Below are 20,502 nucleotides of genomic sequence, written 5' to 3'. Positions count from 1 at the left end.
CACCGCTAATACCAAACAAAACAAATACGTACACACAGATACAAATACAGAAACATTTACATATGTATTGGAAAAGTGTTGTACAACTACTTAAATACAGACAAACTCATAAGCAGAATGCCGCCTCATTTGAAACGATTCGATTTGAAAATGAATTAGAAAATTTCAAAAAAAAAAAAAAAAATTACGCCAAGAAAAAACAATGTGGCGAGAAAAGAAAAATAGCAAAACAATTTTTTAGTTGTTTGGGTGCTATGTTCGTGAACACAACGAAAGTACAAAAGATTTTATTTATTTTATATAAAAAAATATTTAAATAAATTTTAAATAAAACGAGAAAATAATAAAAAGTTTTCAATTGAACATTTTTGAATGAACGAAAATATATAGAATATTATTTTGCTAATAAATAACGGTCGGTAAAATTTTAAAAAAGAAAATGATTTTAACATAGAAAGTGATCTTGAAAAAGTTATAAAATAAAAAAAAAAAGTTTTAATAAATAAAAAAAATAAACAACAACTAAAATATATTTCGAGTGAATGTCCCAAAATCTAATTTGATATACTAATTTATAGTTCTAAAATTTGGCACAGTGGGTCAAAACAAAAAACATATGACTCATTATAACAAGCATCATTATCAGCATCATTCATACAAAAATATAGTAGAAAACTACACATCAATGTCTAAGATTGTGACGAAAATTGTGTTTTTTTTAAAGAGAAAATTTTCATTGATGTTACATTTTTATTTACAGCCAAATGTAAATAATGTACGCGAATATTTTTTATTAAAATAAAATGAAAATCTCATAAACAAACCTTAAAGTTCATGACAAACTTAAGATAGAAGAAAAAATTATTAATTTATTTGAAAAACATATGTTTATCTTTATCTCTTTATTTAACTATATAAAATTTTATAATTTTCTCAAATTTTTTGTTTGTTTTACATATAAACAGTGTGTAAACATTTTATTTTTATCATCAGATGAAATTGAAAATTTTAATTTAATTTTTGTTTTCTACTTGTTCCAAAAAAACACAAAAATATATTGTATAATAAACGTTTAAATAATTCAGTTTGTGTTTAGTATTTTTTTTGTTTATTTCAAGCAAAAGAAAAATTATTAATGCAATAATTTATATTTTAATATAATTTATTAAAAACCCACTGCTTATATTGTCTTGATTTTTTTTTTGCATAAACTTTGCTAATAATAATCTTATCTTTTAAATTTCTTTTTAAAAAAAAGTTGTTTATTTAAATATAAGATTTCAAAAAAGGTTGCTGGTTTAGTATATTTTTTATCTAAATTACAAGCAAATATGATAAAAATAATTCTTTAGTTGGAAATCAAAATTATTTTTTTTTAATAATATTTTATATATCATATATATTTATGAGAAATCACAGCTATGAGTGAACGGACCCGATTGAGGCTAGGTGTATTTCTTTGGATTTGATGTATATAGATATATTATTATATAGATCCTCCTTTCAAGCTAACTGAATGTTGCCGAACGCACGGTACAGAGATTTATGGTTTAAAAACAACTCTCTCCCAATTTGGCAGATAATTAGTGAACATAGTTAATTAGTTTGAAAAGAGAATGTATGTTACATCAGGTTCGAAGTTACTGTGCGCTCTTTTACTACAGTCTCTAGCGGGATTCGAACCCTCTACCTCCTTATTAGCAGACTAGAGCACTGTCAACTAACCAACATACGCTATGTGCGCTATGGATCACTAAAATTAAATAATATTATATTGTAATAGACACTGATATTTCTAAAGAAGAAACAATAATAACTATCTACGAAGACAATGAAATGAAGCAAAACTTGGTCAACTGGGATGCTTCATGTTGATAGTAGGCGTGTTTACCATATATGAGCCTTATATATGTTTACGGGAATAACGACAAGAAATTTGGATACCCAGAAAAAATTATGAAGAACTTTCAATGGAAGGTCATAACAACTAATTTTTAACTTCTCTGGAAGTGATGTAATTATCTCTTCTTTGTATTATTTTAATACTTTTTAATCAAATTCAGATCAGTAGTCACAGACTAATGTGTATCGAACCTTTGGTAAACATTCATAATATTTTGATAATATATTGGGTTTGTGCTGATGTTTGCGCAAAAATATTGGTCTTATACCCACCTGAATGTATATCAATCGGGTTGGATTAATTTTATGCGTCGATTGAGTCATGTCCATGTAAACCTTGTTATAAAAGTACAGGTTGCAATTTTTAAGATAATTTGATAATATTTGGCATATACTTATCTCTTGGCCCAAGGATAATGTTAGAAATCGGTCCATTATCGGAATCTTATGGTCGGCCATGCCTAACATTACATTCTTCTTTAAAAAGTGAATTTTTTTTCTTTTCCTTACTTTCTATGGAAGTCATTACGAAATAAGGAATCGGAATGAAATAAAATAGCAGCCTTTCTATGACAAACTTGTGATATATTTATTGCTTCTGAAGTTGTTTCTCAGTACGTTCATGTAGTCCCATTCATTTTATGATTCTTTGGTTAATTTTTTGGTAAAGAGAAAATAGGGTTTCCCCTAATTTTGGAAACGTTTGAATGATATATAAAGCACAGAATTTTCATTAGTTTTTTCTAACTTCAAACTGTCAGTTGGCTAGTTCTGAAATTTCCTCAAATACTAATACTAAATCAAATACTAACTAATTGGAAGAAAATGGATAGGTTCTAAAGATGACCTAAATAAATACAATAAGGGTTTTCATTTAAACGTTCAAAACACTCGTAAACTGTGCAACCTGTGCATGTTTCCATTCTCGCAATTAAATTGTATGAAAGTTGATTTGCACAACCCTTATAAGTTTGAGCGACTATTTAGACTGGCAAACTTGAGCAAACTCATTGTGCATTTAATAAATCTGTTGAAAAAAAATCCATGCCTTATATATACGAAAAATGTCGTACATTGTAGGAATCTTTTGTTGTTTCACACCACGAAATTCTTTCGTAATATATACGAAATCGAACGAAATATTTTTGTATAATGCAAAATAATCTTGGAAAAATTAATTTACATAAATTGAAAAAAGTGAATTTTGAATAAATATGGTAAAATTTACCAAATATTAATTTATGCAAACATTTTTGTTCATTTTAAAATAATTTTTCTAATTTTAGTTCAAAATTATTCTCCACACGAATTTTTAATTATTTTTTATGAAAATAGTTCGTGAATTATGTTATACTTTCTTAAATTTTATAAAAATGTTGTAGTTTTATTTAATGATAATATAATTAATATCATTATGTTTAATTTCTCTAAAATTTAAGAAAGAAATATTACGAAAGGTTTTCGTACTTTCGCAAAAATAGAAAAGGGTTTTATTAATTTTTGTAAATATTACTAAAATAGAAGTTACGAAATTTTTTTTCGTAAAGTTGAGCATGGATTATTTTCAGTGTATCTGAGTTCGCCATATTAGTAAGGTCCCATTGTATGGGAGATCCTATCAAAATCAATAGGGTTAGTTCTAGGGCCAAAAGTATTACGTGCGTCAAATTTTACAGTAGCACAGTGTAAAAATTTTCTGCAAAATATTATTGAAAATAAACATATTGCTAAAAGAAATTAACTTCGGAAATCTTATTTATCGATTACAGCATAATAAATTTAGTTGAAGCGGAAAAACGTATCACAACTTCCGTTAATTTTTTCTTTAATAAAAAAACAGACAACATGAATATTTGAACAGACATATTTTACAAAAAGTTCTGATCTATTACGATTTAGTATATAAAAATTACTCATAATACACTACAAAATGAATTAAAAGTTTGTGTGTGTTCTCTTTGGCATGTAAATTAGCATAAAACTGTAATAATACAAATAATATAAATATTTGTAGCGTATATATTTTTTCTAATAATTAATCAACTGACTAAAAAAGGCAGCTGAAGAATACATTTTTGAATTAAATTAAAAAAAAAAAAAAAAAAATAAAATCATTATAAATGTTTTTTTAATTACTGCCATAAACGTATAAGGTAAACATTTATTAGCTATAAATTAAACAAAATTTGGCAAAATGTTAAGTTAGCAGTTAAGGGCTATTGAAATGATCAACATTAAAAAAAAGTTAAAAAATATTTACATATATTAAAATAAACATCTGTTTAGAATTTTTCTTAAGAGTTTATAAAAAAATTTTATTTTCAGAAAAATAATGAAGGAAATAGATCATATTATTCTGCCATATTAAATAGTTACTATCGATCAACAGCTTGATCATCTAACAATGCCGTTTGCATTATTTCTAGTTTCTAGGAATTTTTATTGATTTATAAGATTAGAAATTATATTTGCAGTTTAAACAATTTATTTTCCATAAAAACAGCTTGAATTAATTAATCTAACAACAATTTAAAATAATTATATTATAAAAAGTTAAACTGCAAAAAAGCTAAATTCATTGATCTTTTCGCTCTCTCAATTAAAAATCATTCATACTACGAGCAACAGCAATTAGCGTAGGTTTTTCACAAACCCCAACAATTATTATGAAAAACAAGTAAGAAAGTATTGTCGGGCGTGGCCGACCGATATGATACCCTACACCAGTCATGAATATTAAATGTGATTTATTTTTCATAATAAAGCATTTATCTTCAATATTCCCTTGTTCCGATTTTCTGAAAGAGGCTTTATATGGGGGCTAGGGGCAAATATGGACCAAGACCGATACAATTTTGTGAATATATTTATATATACATAATATTTTATTGTGCTGAATTTCATCGCGATTTTTGTGTTTATAAGTTAATTTGGGACATTCAAGTAATTTTCTGAAGGGGACTTTGTATGGGAGCTAGGGTCAAATAGAGCCCGATCTTTATGAAATTTGGCAGGGTCATCAAGACTTCTATAAAACTTAGTTGTGCCGTATTTTATCGATATATCTGTGTATTTAACATAATTATGAGCTCAGAAGCCCTTTTCGGGGGGTTCTGTTCTATGGGGGCTAGGTGAAATAATGGACCGATTTTAACCATTTTCAATAGGCTTCGTCCTTGGGTCAAATAAATGCGTGCCAAATTTCATCCAATTATCTTGAAAATTGCGACCTGTACCTTGCGCACAAGGTTTACATGGAAAGCCAGCCAGCCAGCCGGACGGACGGACGGACATAGCTTAATCGACTTAGAAAACGATTCTAAGCCGATTGGTATACTTTAAGGTGGGTCTAGGACGAATATTTTTGTATGTTACAAACATCAGCACAAATCCAATATACCCTCCCCACTAAAGTGGTGCAGGGTATAAAAACTAACAGATTCGCCTCTAGAAAATTTCAATTAAATAAAATTATTATATTAATTTTTTTCTTTAAAAAAAAACCTCGAATAAAATAAATTACAGTTTCCAAAAACAAACTCACATAATGCCAATGTCAAATTGTAGGAAATATTGTATTTATTTTTCCTATTTAAAACCAAAAAACAAAAATATTATTTACAATAAAATTTATGTGTTTCAAGTGGTGGGCGCCCAACTATGTATTAAGCAAATACGTCATTATTTATATGCAAATGTTGGTGGTACTACTTACTGACTGTTGTCTTGAATTCTAATAGAATTTAGTTTTTTGTTATTTTAACTTGTTTTCACAGCCATTTAAGGGCGTTTGTTATAATTGCAATAAATATTGCATGAATATTGCACTTGTCATTATCATATTTTACAAACACTCCAACTTGTAGTTGCAGTTAATTTTAGAAAAAAATACTACTAAAGTTTATATATGAAGAATAAATAAAAAAAATATTTTAATATGCAACAGCAACATTTTCTGAACTGAGGGTGTTGTTCTAAGTGTGATTTGAATGTGGAAATTTGTAGAATATTTGAATTTGAAATGGTTATGAAGGCATATAATAAAGGATTTAGGGATTTCAATTACATTTTCAATTAAAATTACTTTAGAAGTAATTGTAATGGAAGTTTAAATAATTGTAATTGGTAAAATTAAGTTACAATTATATCGACTTATAATTAGTAATACTTCAATTAAAATTTCAAATTATTGCTTAATTACAAGTAATTTGTAATTGGTTATTGTTTAATTACACATTACAATTAATCTGTAATTGGTTATTGCTCAAATACATATTACAATTAATAGCAATTCACTCTGTAATGAATCATTTAATGTAATAATAACCCAAAAAAGACTTCCATAAAGCTATTTTTACCATAGGTGTAATAAAAATTATACCATTTCCAATAATATATATGGGCAATTTCATGTCAAGTGAAACAACTCAAAAAATATATTTTGATGAAATTTACACTAAGGTTAGTACTATTGGATAGTAGGACAGACACACATTTTCAGCTCTATCGGTCAAGAACTGCCGGATTTAGAGGGGGTCAAAGTTGGACATTTTGGTCATACAGGGTTTTATTCAAATGTGTGTAACTTTTAAGCTATAGGTCCTAGCAAAAATTGTCCAAAGGAGTTCAGATGGCTATTTCTTCATTGTTTCCAAAAAGACATCAATTTTAAAAGTTGGGTCACTTGACACGAAATTACCCATATACTTACTTTTAAAGAATATATGTAGATGCTTCTGGTATTTTCAAAACATACTTCAGAATTCATTAGTTTCGTATTTTGAATTTAATTGGAATGCAAATTAGGTTTTGCGGATTGCAATATAAACCAAATTCTAACTAAAATTTAAATTTTGAAAATTTTGAACTATAAACAACAAATTTAAACATTAGATTACAAAAAGAAAAAAAACTTTAAAGTTTTGGTTTTTCTTTATGAAAACTTTTGCCTCCACTTTCGTAAAATGCATCTTTTGCGCCTGAATGTATTGCAAATTTACAAATTTGGATATCAAATTTAAATTGATGACAATGACACGCGATCAGAATATGATTGAACTTAAAAGTCGTTAGACACGAAATTGTGGGCATTTTTTTTTTAAACGATTATTGAAAAAAGCAAAAACGTTTTAAAAATTATTGAAATATTCTAGGAAATTGTATATTGGAAAATTGCAAAAATATAAAGTTTTTTTTTGGCGCCAAATGCAATTAAATTAGATATTTTAGCTTTTAATATAGATGTTAACAAGTTAATTATAGTTTTGCATTGACTTCGTCAGATGTAATTTTTTTGATATTTTAGCAGTCGATAAAAATTTTTATTTAAACAAATTTTGACTAAATTTTTATAATAAATAATAGTAATAAGCAAAAAGTCTTAAGTTCATACCAATAAATATTCTTCGAAAATGATGTGACACCTAAAATGCCGACATTTTTATTCCATTTAAATACACTGAAAATAATCCATGCTCAACTTTACGAAAAAAAATTTCGTAACTTATATTTTCGTAATATTTACAAAAATTTCGTGTATAATACGAAATATTACATAATAAAACCATTTTCTATTTTTAGGAAAGTACGAAAACCTTTCGTAATATTTTTTCTTAAATTTTAGCGAAATTAAACATAATGATATTAAGTATATTATCATTAGATAAAACTACAACATTTTTATAAAATTTAAGAAAAAGTATAATATAATTGACGAACTATTTTCATAAAAAAAAATAAAAATTCGTGTGAAGAATAATTTTGAACTAAAATTAGAAAAATTATTTTAAAATTAGCAAAAATGTTTGCATAAATTAATATTTCATAATTTTTACCGTATTTATTAAAAATTCTCTTTTTTCAATTTATGTAAATTAATTTTTCCAAGATTATTTTGCATTATACTAAAATATTTCGTACAATTTCGTATATATTACGAAAGAATTTCTTGGTGCGAAACAACGAAGGATTCGTACAATGTACGACATTTTTCGTATATATTAGGCATGGATTTTTTTCAGTGTATTTACATATTTATAGTACACACGTCTTTATTATTTGTTTCGACTTTTTTTGCAATAACAAAAAAGTTTTGTTAAATATTTGATAAGTGTAAACGTATTTTAAATTCAGAAACATAAACGTTTTTTCTTATATTGTTGAGAAAACTAGAAGATATCATTATTTTTAAAATTTATCATTCTATTTTTGTTAAAATAATTTTGTTAAATATGGATGTATTTTTACCGAAATAGCTCAACTCTGATTTTATACCATACGTTTGTAACACATAGAAATATTGGTCATAGACCTACAAAAGTATATATATTCCTTATTAAATTCTAAGACAATCTAGCCATGTCTGTCCGTTTATATGTTGAAAGCACAATAGAGTCCGAACGGAAATAACTACACAGAGGAAAAAGAAATATACACGCCTGGTACCAAATTGACACCAAAGAGTTTATAATTTTTCAATAACATCCGTTTTCAAAATATATACATACAACACTATGTACGTGGTAAGCTCTCTATAGGCAACGGATTGTTTGTCAATAGTGAGCTTACCACGTTTGTTAACATTTAGACAACGGATGTTGTCAATATTACATAGTGTTGTCGTATGTATGTATATACTTTGACAACGGATGGTATTGAAAAATTATAAACGTTTGGTGTAAATTTGGTACCAGGCGTGTATATTTCTTTTTCACTCTGTGTGGAGGTTTGAAATTTTCAACAAATATTTCCTATAGATAAGGTATGTTTGGTATTGAAAATGGAAAATATCGGTCCATGTATGTATAGCGATGAAATTTTTTATTTATAAGTTTAATATTTCAAATATCATTCTAACAAATTTTATGAAGATCGGTCCATAATTGATCCTATCTCCCATATAAGTTCCCCTTCAGAAAATTACTTTAACGCCCATTACTGGCTTCAAAATACGAGTACAGCACCGAAATTCGACATAAGTAAGTTCCTTACGAGAAAAAAAAACTATCTACCGAATTTTATGAGGATCGGTCCATAATTCACTCGATACCCTTTAGAGAATGACTTTAACTTTCATTACTGGCTTAAAAATATGAGTATAGCGATTAAATCCGATATACAGAAGTAAGTTTCTTACAAGCAAAAATCTCTGTACCGAATTTAATGGAAATCGGTTCATAATTTACTCTACCCACCGGACATAGCACTTTCCAACACATATATGTTTCATTCCATGAGCACTTGTGTTATATTGTAACCTAATTCCGAGCTGAGTAACACGATGATCTTACTCCCGTTGTAGTGCAGCAGAGCAGAGTTTTTGGTATGATTCGAACTCACAACCCTCAGACTGACATGCTAACACACTTCCAACTAGCCTACCGGCCCAACCAATTGACATTTTTATTAAAAACCTGAAAGAAATGTATTGTGTTTTAAAGGTTTTATTAAATATTTCTGGAATTTTATTTAAATTAGTTAATCTTATTCGTTGATATCAAATATTTTTATTCATCCCCAAGTTATGCTTTACCTTTGCCACTTTTTATTTATATAAAGTTATTCTTGATCTTTTAGGTAAAAACCTTAAATACAAGAAAAAACAATTATACATAACTACAAATCGACCTCAATTCATACTTTTATTGCTTAATTATTTTTTTTTTAATATTAAACTCGAATAAGTTTACATTAATCGTATTAAGATCATTAACAACAAATTTGTTTATAGAGCAAAACAAAAACACACCTTAATAACAAAAAAAAAATACACTAGAAATCAAAAAAGAACTGAATGCAATTGCGGAAGTGTTTGAGAAAAAAACCACACACTACAAATAAAAAGATTTTTGACTGCAGCAGCGGCTGCAAAATACAACAAATGCCACGGGCAGCAAATGTGCAAAAGTGTAAATAAAATTCAAAAAGAAAACGACAAGGCGTGAAAAAAATCAAAATTAGAAATTAAATTGTGGAAAAAAGTAAAGAATTGAAAAACAAATTGAAATAAAATAAATAAATAGGAAAAACTCTAGTAGAGGGAATAAAACTTAAAAGATATTGACTGTAAGCAACAAAATTGCAGGCCATGACGACAGCTAAATGGATTTGGTATTTAGCACTAACAATATTCGGTGAGTATAAACAATATAGAACTTTAAAATTTAAATTCCAATAAAAAACATTTTATTACAAAAAAGTATTAGCATAACTGGCATGACTTAATAAATAAAGAAAAATTAATAGCAAAACATTAAAATTTCCGTCCCAAAATTATACGTAAATTATTTAAAATGTTAAATATAAAAATCAAAGACGTCATACATGGCGTATGATTATTTTTTATTTTTAACATTAAAATTCTCTACCATATGATGCGGGTATTTCTTCCGTATGTCTGTAGATATCCTAAATTTAAAATAGATGAATTTTGTTGCCACATTCTTTGGTTTATTTCCATGTCATAATTTGTCCCAAATTTATCTTTTGATTGAACGTAAATCAAACAATTAAAAGTTTATTTTCCTTCTTTTATTTATTTTTTTTTTTTTTTTTGTTAAATTGAAAAATTGGCATGTAATTTGTCTATTTTTGTGCGTGAGTTTATTTATCTTTGGCAATGAACGTCAAAGAAGAACTACTACAACAAAGAAAACGAAAGAGTTCTTCTCAAGGGAGCCTATTGCGATAATTATGTTGTCTGGGTCGTCGAATGCTGCCATTGAATTAACTCAATTCAAATGTTGTTGATCAATCAATTTTATTATTGATGAAAGATTTTTTAATAAAATATTTATGTATTTTAGGCTTGAAAGTTTTAAATAAATTTTAAATATTTTTTTTATTGATTTATTTTTATTAAGAGAAATTGGAAAAATTTTGTTTTATTAATTAATTAATACAGACATATTTTTTGGGCATGTTTTATGTTGAAGGGTGCTGTTTAATTAAAAGGAACATAAACAATTTTGTTTTAGAAATAAAATAAATAAATAATAAATTGTTAAGCAATATCTACATGAATCTTGTAACTAGTAACTTTTCTGTTTGTATTGGTGGGCGTGGTGTCTCCCACAAAAAATAAATACCATAATACACCATAACAGCTGGAGCCGTACACTAACTAATTTTACCATATCTGTTTATCTATATTTAGTAAAAATCTTTAAGTTTTGTAGAGGAACAAGCTGATCTTTCTCAGAGATCGCATCTCAGTAGGCCCCGCAAGGGCCTACTTTTCTACCCTTTTTCTTCTTTTCTTGTCAAACTTCCAATCCTATCTACTTTTTCGCCGATGACAGCAACATGTGTCACTAGTATTTATCGCTCAACTACGATCGCATAAGATCATGGATATATAGTGTTACTGCTCAAAAAAATGTCATATTTTACACATAATGTAACAAACAAAATCTATCATAGCACCTTTTAATACCTTTAGAAAACTGTCAAAAATTATATAAATATGTCACAAATCTTATTACCAAGCGTTGGTCAAAAATAAAATGTCTTATTTCGAGATTTTTTAATAAATTCAGTTGATTTAATATTAATATTTTTACTAAAATGATTCAAAAACTGCTGGAAGTCGGCAGACACAACAAAAGTTTATAACGAATGATTCACATTTGTTTATTTTTGAACTTTGGCTAATTCTCATGAAAAATTGGACATCATTTTTGAAAGTGAAAATTAATTTTCATTTCCAAAGAAAAACAATATTTTAGAAAAAAAAGAAAACATTTAAAAAATAATTTTCAATAATAAGAGTGATTTTAAACAATTATGTATGAGCATTCCTAAGTATATAAATATGTGGACATTTTGAAATACTACATTTAGCTCAACATATCCATGACCATCAAAATATGTCATTTTCTTCTCATAATACATACATATTATAAATTATTTGCAAAAAAGAACATGTCAAGCTTTTTTTAAACTTATTTTGTTTAAATATGTAGTTTTTTAATGCTTGATTTGAAATGGAAAATGACATTTTTCTTGCGAACTAAATATATTTTTCTATTAAAGATTTTTTTGGCAATGCTCCGTAATATGTGTTAACAAGTTAAATGTTTTAAATACAACATTTGTTGGACTAAATGAAACAGCTGATATTAGAAATAATATATAGTATATTTTCACATACATATTTTTATGCAAAAATTTTCGTAATTTTCGAAAACTCAGGTCTGAAAATAGGAAAAACTATATATATTATCAATTAAAAAAAAAAACTTATAACATCCTAAAATCTAAATAAATTTTAGAGTCTAAACTTTAGACTAAAGGATTCTTTTGGGTTACGAGTCGATGACATCATTTATTTAACACTTTTCGATGCCATATAACTCGCGTAAAAAGCAACAAAATCATACAATGTTTAACATTTCCATAAAACTTTAATATTTTTCAAGCTAAGGCATTTTTTATATCTCAATTGAAAGAAAAATTTTAACCTCTCTGGGGATATAAAATTGTAAAAACATAACATTGCGTACATGCTGAGCATGAGCACTACGTCAACCAAGGCTCTCGAAACCTTGCTAATATTCGACTCATTGTAACATACATACGTATATGTATGTGTGTATAAGTACATATATGAGACATGTATATGTATGCACTTACAGCCGACCGTCTCATTACTTTATGTGAACAGACCAGGACACGTGCCTGATCGCATACCAGTTACAGAATAAATCGATAACTTTGAAACATTAGAACATTAGAGCAAATACCCGTATGAATCCGTTGTTTCGCTGCAATCTCATGCCTCTAAATTGGGGGCGAAAGCGGACCTGGGGTTCTATATGGAAGACCTAGAAACACCGTTTACCTAATCATAACTCTAGCTTCAAGGTAGAAGTCCGAGCAATAACGGATAGTGTAATTTGGGTTAGAATAAATATAGCACCAACAGGGATTACCACATTTACCAACTGCCAGAAGTCAATTAGGACGATATCGGGTGATAAAGTTAATTCTAAGACCATATTTGATTGCAAATACTCTCCCAGAAGTAAGATTTACATCATATGGATGCCAGGCCACTCGGGAGTAGTCGGCAACGAAAGAGCGAATGTAATAGCTTTGAAGAGAAGGAAGATCGAGGTAGTTAAACTGACGAACGCAAAACCATTCGACACAAAGAGTGCTGATTTAAAAATATGCGAATCGCATAAAGCCTCTTGGAATGGTGAAATGAAACGGTGGGTAGTACCTAACGAGAGTGGACAAACAGGATTGTGAGCACAGCTATATTAAATTGGACGTGCGGATTCAGATGAATGTGGAGCATGTAGAGGTGAAGCTCCAGAGCTCTTTCTTTTTCGTTGTCAGGCTTTCATCGAAATTAAATACAAATATCTTGGCATATCTTTGGAATTCTTTGGAATTACGCCCAGGAAACTTAGTTTCTGAACATCGGACGATAATACATTCAGCTTTTTTTTACCAACATATATATCCTTGAAAAGGAACGCACAACAGTCCCGATAGTGGCTAGAAATAAACCGGATGATATACGTCTGAAACTATAAATTTAATAAAAAAAAACGGTTTTTGGTTTTTCATTTCGTGAAAAAAAGGACTTCAAAGTTTTTAAAAAGTGCATTTTTCAATCAACGTTTTTAACAAGTATAATTTGACCCTGACAGAATAAACTAAAAATTACACAAAATATTTTACAACACTTCTTGGTCATTCGACACTAAATTTGGCACAGTTGGGTAAGCAGAAGTATTTATAATTTTCTAATGATCTCCTATGATATTTTGAAGTTTTTTTTTTTTACAAGGAAACAGGATCACGAAATAAAAAACTGTGAACGCAGTTTTGCTTCATTTAATCTCTAGTTTCAGACGTGTATCATCGGTGGTATACATCCTACTATCAACCTAACATTTAGTCAATGAATGTTTAGTTTCATAATTGCCAGAGTAAACAATTTTTTATACCCTACGCCACTATAGTGGGAAGGGTATTATGCGTTTGTGCTGATGTTTATAACGCATTAAAATATTAGTACTATACCCACCTTAAAGTATACCGATCGACTCAGAATCACTTTCTGAGTCGGTTTAACAGGATTTATCAAAGTACAGGTCGCAATTTTCAAGATAATTTGATGAAATTTGGAATACACGTTCGTTTTGACCTAAGAACGATGCCTATTGTTAAAAAAATCGGTCCATTATTTCACCTAGCCCCCATACAACTGAACCCCCAGAAAAGGGCTTTTGATCTCATAATTATGTATAATATAAATGTATCTCGATGAAAGTACGCACAACTAAGTTTTATACAAGCCTTGATGACAATGATGAATTTCGAAATGATCGGACTTCATTTGACCCTAGCCCCCATACAAAGCCACCTTCACGAAGTGACTTGAATATCCGCTATTCATTTATTAGCACTTTTATTGCAATGAAATTTATCACAGACAAATATTATATAAATACAAATCTATCCAGACCATTTTATCGGGATCGGTCCACATTTGCTCCTATCCCCCATATAAAGCCTCTTTTAGAAAATAAGTTTTTCGTCAATAAATTGCCTTAATAAATCAGAATCAAGGTAATATTCAAGATAAATGCTTTATTATCGGGATCGGTCCACATTTGCTCCTATCCCCCATATAAAGCCTCTTTTAGAAAATAAGTTTTTCGTCAATAAATTGCTTAAATAAATCAGAATCAAGGTAATATTCAAGATAAATGCTTTATTATGAAAAACAAATCATATTTAATATTCATAACTGGTGTAGGGTATCATATGGTCGGCCAAGCCCGAATATACTTTATTACTTGTTATAAATTAGCAACGATTTATTTATAAACTTGTGGAATTATAATCCAACATTTCTATTGTAGGGTATTTAACGATCAAATACATATAGTTAAAAATTTGAACACATTGTGCTTAAATATTTATTTGTGACGCATTAAATTTATTTTTATTCACTAGTGTTTAATATTATTTTTGTAGATTATTTTATTATTTTTTTCTAAAAATATAAAAAAAGAAAACTACAAAGTTTTTTTTTTGTCTATTATTGTTTTTGCTTTAGTTTCATTTTGCACAAAACAACATTTGTCTTTGTAAATTAATGGATGATTTAAAAACAGAAATGAAATCGTTGAAATGATTTAAATAATTTGTTAAAATGTTAATAGTTTAGTTATTAAGAAATTAAAAATAAAATTAAATTTTCTAAGCACACACATAAATTATAATTAAATCTTATTTATATGTTTGTTTTTTTTTTTTAATACTTGCAGCTTTGCTGGCGTTAAAAGTAAATGCTGAAACACCTAAAGGATTTGTTAGAGAAGTTTGCAAATATAGAAAATTGGTAATAAAAAATACAATTTAGTTTTATGTGGATATAATTATTAATAAAAAGAAAATGTTCTTGTCTTAAAGCTACAACCTGTTAGTGATCATCGTCGTCGTTTATTTGCAGTGCGTGAGCAAATGCAAATTAGAGCCTCTTTACAGGGTCCGGAAATAGATGCTTACATTTTACCCTCTTACGATGAGCATTTAAATCAAGAAGTTGCTTTAAGGGATCAGCGTTTAAAATATTTAACGGGTTTTACGGGTACAAATGCTTTTGCCGTTATTACCAATAAAGGTGCTGCCCTATGGGTGGAAAATCGTTATGTGCAACAAGCCGATGGTGAATTGGATTGTGATTGGGAAATCTATCGTTTAAATGATACTATTACAATAGCCGATTGGTTAGATGTAAGTATTAGGGTCTTATAAGAAAAACAATTTTAGGTAAAATTATGTTATTGATAAAATTTCAGTCTCAACTATATCCCAATCAACGTATTGGTGCCGATCCCCACTTAGTGCCCCATCATTTATGGATGAAATGGGAAAATCAAATTACCGGCAAATTGTTAGAACTAACCAAGATCAATAATAACTTAATTGATTTAATATGGAAGGCCGAAAGACCCGAACCATTTCTGGTAACCATACAAGTACAAGAGAAATCATTTGCTGGCGAGAAATGGGAGGATAAAGTCAACGAGTTAAGAAAACGTTTACATCATCATAATTGTGATGCCATGATTGTAACGTCATTGACAGAAATTGCCTATTTGCTTAATATCAGAGGCACAGATATACCCTATACACCAGTAGTTAAGGTTATATTACTCATTTATAATTAAAAATTAAAATTCGTTTAACAGTTTCTTTTTTTTTTTTAAATTTTAGTCATACTTGATTGTCAGCCATCAGGATATATTCTTTTATGTGGATCGTTATAAAATCAGTTTGGGTATAGACTTGCATCTACATACCGATTGTTTCAACGAAATGTGTGTTAAGTAAGTATTTAAACGTTATTCTTTTTTTACGAAAAATTATTTACACATAAGATTTCAATGTGTGAAATTACTTCTTATTTACTCAATATTTGCTGATAAGTGGGTATGGTTGTGACTAAGACCAATTATATAATTTAGCGACATTATTGTTATTTAAAAGATTGCACCATTTATGTCTAGCCGAGTTCACGAAGATAACTTGAGTGATATTATTACTGTTTTAATTTTTGGATTAGAGTCAATTATTCAGGTATTCATCTGACCTAATTTGATAGATTTGCCAAGAATTGCTTGAATTTTAGGGAATGGTTTCGGCATCCGTCCTAAGATAGGATTAATGCACGATATTGACAATATTGTCGTAATTTAGAATTTTTCCAATTTTTAATTTCTTTCTTCCTAATTTTTCATTGTTATAACTTTTTTAATTTTAAAAGATTTTAAAGTGTAATAAATTTTGTAAAATTATTTGACTTCCAAACTATTACTTTTGGACATAAGCCTTTATATCTTTAAAAACATTTTGAACCTTTTTTTTACAAAAAAGGTAAAAATTTCCCAAAAATTTGGTAGTTAATAGACCGTAACTCCGTGGCGGTGTGCCACACCCATATACGAAATACTCGTTAAAATTACAATATATGCGAAACTTCAGCTAGTACTGACAACTTCGACATCTATGTGCATAAACATTTTAAGGAAAAAGTAGACGGACTAGCATTAGCGGACGTGGCATCTCCCATATTAGTCAAATACTAAATTTGGTATATCTAGGAATAACAGCTGCCGTCCTGAAATTTTGTCAACTTTGACATCCGTATAAACTTTTTAGAAAAAATTGGCATACTAGCATTAGTGGGCCTGGCAACTCCCATATAAATCAAATCAAAATTAAAAATCGTATATTTGGGAACTATAACAGCTAGAGTGACCAAATATTGTACTTGTAACTTAAGTATTAATATGAATTTTTAGGGGAAAATGGGCGGTGCAGAATCAGTGGGTGTGATATCTCTCATATTAATAAAATTCTAAAATCTGCATATGTTAGAAAGTATAACAGCTATAGTCCTCAAATTTTTGCCATTTCAACTTTGACATTGATATGAACAATTAGGGTAAAAATGGGTGAATAAGATAAATCAGATAAATTAAATACTAAAATTCATATATCTGGGATACTATAACAGCTAGAGTCACCAAAATTTGTTGTGGGGGTTACTTATTCCATATGAAAAAGATTCAAAAATTCGGTTATCTGGAAAACTTTTAGTTATGCATTTTTGACCGCCACCGCCATCTCGTAGAATGGTCCACTTTGCGTCCTAAGATAGAATTTATGGTCTATATTAACAATACTGTTGCTTAATTTTTTAACTATCACAAATGACAGACACCACACTTTCTGGAGACGAATGATATATACATATCTTTTTATTCCAGAATAAAAGAATATCATCAAGTTTGGAATGATATACGTACTTATTCGCAAGTATGGAAGCGTGTATTAGTACCAGCTCCATGTGTACAAGAGCCCGGATCCTCAGAAGCTGTATTTTCCTCATTTCCCTTAAAAATAGTTTTCGAACATATATCCCCCATAATTATGATGAGAGCCCAAAAGAACTCAGTGGAACAAAAGGGCATGCGCACGGCTCATATTAGAGATGGTGCTGCTCTCTGTGAAGCCATGAGTAATTTAGAATTAAGAGTAAGAAAGAAAGCAATACATACATACATTTATTTATTATAAAATTATTAAACATTATACAATTTCCAGTTCTTTAGCGAACCATGGACCGAGGAAAAAATCAAATACGAAATAGAACGTTCTCGTTTATCGCAAAAATCTGTCAAAGGTTTATCTCTACGCTCTGTGGTGGCCTTTGGTGAACATTCTTCTTATCCTTATTATATTTCCAGTAATGTTACCGATATCGAGGTAACCGATCAAAATTTGTTAGTTATAGAATCAGGCAGTCAGTATTATGATGGCACTACCGATGTTTCAAGAACATTTATATTTGGTGAACCAACGGCGGATATGAAACAAGCCTATACAAATGTTTTGGCCGGTATTTTAAGATTAGCACACTTAAAGATTCCCTCCGATTTGAAATTATCCGAAATTGATGCTCTGGTAAGAGGTCCAGTGTGGTCATCAATGAATGATTATCCACAGGCTACAGGTCATGGTATTGGAGCTTATGGTGCTGTACAAGAACGTAAGTAGAGAAATGAATTGAAATTTTTCTGAAATGGCTTTCATTTTTTGTATTATTTCTTATAGCTCCTATTGCTGTAGCCTATGGACATGATAGTCGTTTTCATTTTAAAGAAGGTTATTTCTTTTCAAGTGGTAAGTATTATGTTAGTGACAGTATTCTTGGATAGATTGCTAATATTTTATTGGCTATTATTAGAATCTGGTTATTATAAAAATGGTGAATATGGTGTACGTTTGAAGAACGTTTTAGAAGTTAAAGATACTGGCCGCAAACATCCTTCCGGAGCAGAATTTTTAGCATTCCATGATGTAACACTGGTACCTTACGAACCAAAACTAATTGATAGTACAATGTTAAGTGCCTTAGAGGTAAATATATTTTAAAATAAGCTATATAAAACTGTATTCTACTGATTCCGTTTTTTTTTTTTCCAGAAACGTTGGCTTAATGAGTACAATGCCAAAATTCGCCAATATGTTGGCGATGAACTAAAGCGTCAGGGTAATATGCAGGCCTTTTACTGGATGATGAATAAAACTCGTCATATACGTGAATATTTACCCGAAGAAGAATATCGAGCTGCCACAGGATCTGGTACACGTACTCGTGCCTTTTTAACCATTACTGTACCGGCCATACTATTGGGATTAACGGTATTTGGTAGTTTTTTACGTTGGCTACTTTAGAATAAGTTTTTTAATTAGTTTTCTTTTTTATTTAATGTAGTTTAAATATTTAGCATAATGATTATTTCAAATTTCATTTGTTTTAAACATTTTAAATGAAAGTGAATAAAATTAATATTAAGCTAAGGTAGCTTAATTGTGAGACTTAGAAAATTACTTAATTATGTAAAATTGGGACCAACTAAGCTGGGAATTTAAAACTGAAGAATCTGTTACTAATGTAAATTAGATTATAATAATTCTAATAATCTTAATAATAATGTTAGTTAGAATAAACCATTTTTACGATAAACGAATTGTATGCATAAGTTTATAATTTTTATTTTTGTAATGTAAATTTAGTAATTAATTTTGTAATTAAGTTTTGCGAATTACTTAAAATGTATTATTATTTCAGAAAGAAAAAAAATATTGAAATTATTGAGTTTTATTTTAAAATAAATTATCAGAAATAAGTTGGAAATTATATTAAATTTTAAAGCAAACCTCGAATGCTTGCAGTTATACTTTGCAAAAATTTGGATGGACAGTGTTGTTAAATTAATCAATATTAATTAATTGTTAATTTCCTTTTTAAAACAGTTATCAAATTGTCAAAAGAAAAAAACTTGTAATTCCGAGATTTTCTTTATCAATTTCTATAAAACCAGTAAAAGTTCTACATGCGGCAGTGTCGATGCTTTAATTCCCTTCACCATAGTTATTTAATTTTAATAATTAAATAATATTTTTTTAATTTTTGGTAGGTATATTTTTGATTGATTTCAACAAGCATACAGGCATCTCTAAATTCATGTCAAGTGACCCAACTTTTGAAAGCGATGTTATCCGATCGGAGTAGTTTAGACACAAGATGATCGGTGTTACAATCGTTCAAAGTTTGACATTTTTGACAAACATGTATTTCTTTCCATTTATGTAACTTATTGCCAATTGTTCTTAGTAAAAGTTGTTCCAAATAGATGGCTATTTCTTTTGAGAGCGATGTTATCTGATCGGAGTAGTTTAGACACAACAAAATCGGTCGAGAACCCTCTGAGTTACAATCGGTCAAAGTTTGAAATTTTTGACAAGCATGTATTTATTTTCATTTATGTAACTTATTGCCTATTGTTCTTAGCAAAAGTTGTTCCAAATACATAGCTTGGATGGCGATGTTATCCGATCGGAGTAGTTTAGACACAACATGATCGGTCGATAACCCTCTGAGTTACAATCAGTCAAAGTTTGAAGTTTTGCCTATCTTAGCAAAAGTTGTTCCAAATACATAGCTTAGATGGCTATTTCTTCAATATTTAGAAAGTTCTTTGCCGATATTGTAGAAAAATTGTG

The 20,502-nt window shown here is 28.7% G+C and overlaps 1 protein-coding gene across 5 annotated transcripts; it reads left to right on the top strand.

Moving 5' to 3' along the window:
* Positions 1-229: 229 nt before the first annotated feature.
* LOC119599566 (xaa-Pro aminopeptidase 2) lies at positions 230-19,623 on the top strand. Of its 5 annotated transcripts, none has more exons than XM_037949369.1 (11): positions 230-415; positions 9,632-10,034; positions 15,192-15,265; positions 15,337-15,660; positions 15,726-16,073; positions 16,144-16,256; positions 17,700-17,967; positions 18,037-18,481; positions 18,547-18,615; positions 18,680-18,852; positions 18,919-19,623. In XM_037949369.1, exons 2-11 carry the CDS (start codon positions 9,989-9,991, stop codon positions 19,168-19,170), a joined length of 2,112 nt encoding a protein of 703 aa, XP_037805297.1. In that variant the 5' UTR covers positions 230-415; positions 9,632-9,988; the 3' UTR covers positions 19,171-19,623. The 5 variants fall into 5 exon arrangements, with proteins under 5 accessions (XP_037805297.1, XP_037805301.1, XP_037805299.1 ...); XM_037949373.1 differs by having other exon boundaries at positions 9,677-10,034; positions 18,919-19,594; XM_037949371.1 differs by having other exon boundaries at positions 257-275; positions 18,919-19,594.
* The last annotated feature ends 879 nt before the right edge of the window (positions 19,624-20,502 follow it).

This window comes from Lucilia sericata, unplaced genomic scaffold, assembly GCF_015586225.1.
Source record: "Lucilia sericata isolate MDLA Ls3-8-SP2 unplaced genomic scaffold, ASM1558622v1 Contig000082F_arrow, whole genome shotgun sequence".
Classification (NCBI taxonomy): domain Eukaryota; kingdom Metazoa; phylum Arthropoda; class Insecta; order Diptera; family Calliphoridae; genus Lucilia; species Lucilia sericata.
The sequence above is the reverse complement of the archived record's forward strand: the minus strand, read 5'-3'. Positions and strand labels throughout refer to the sequence as shown.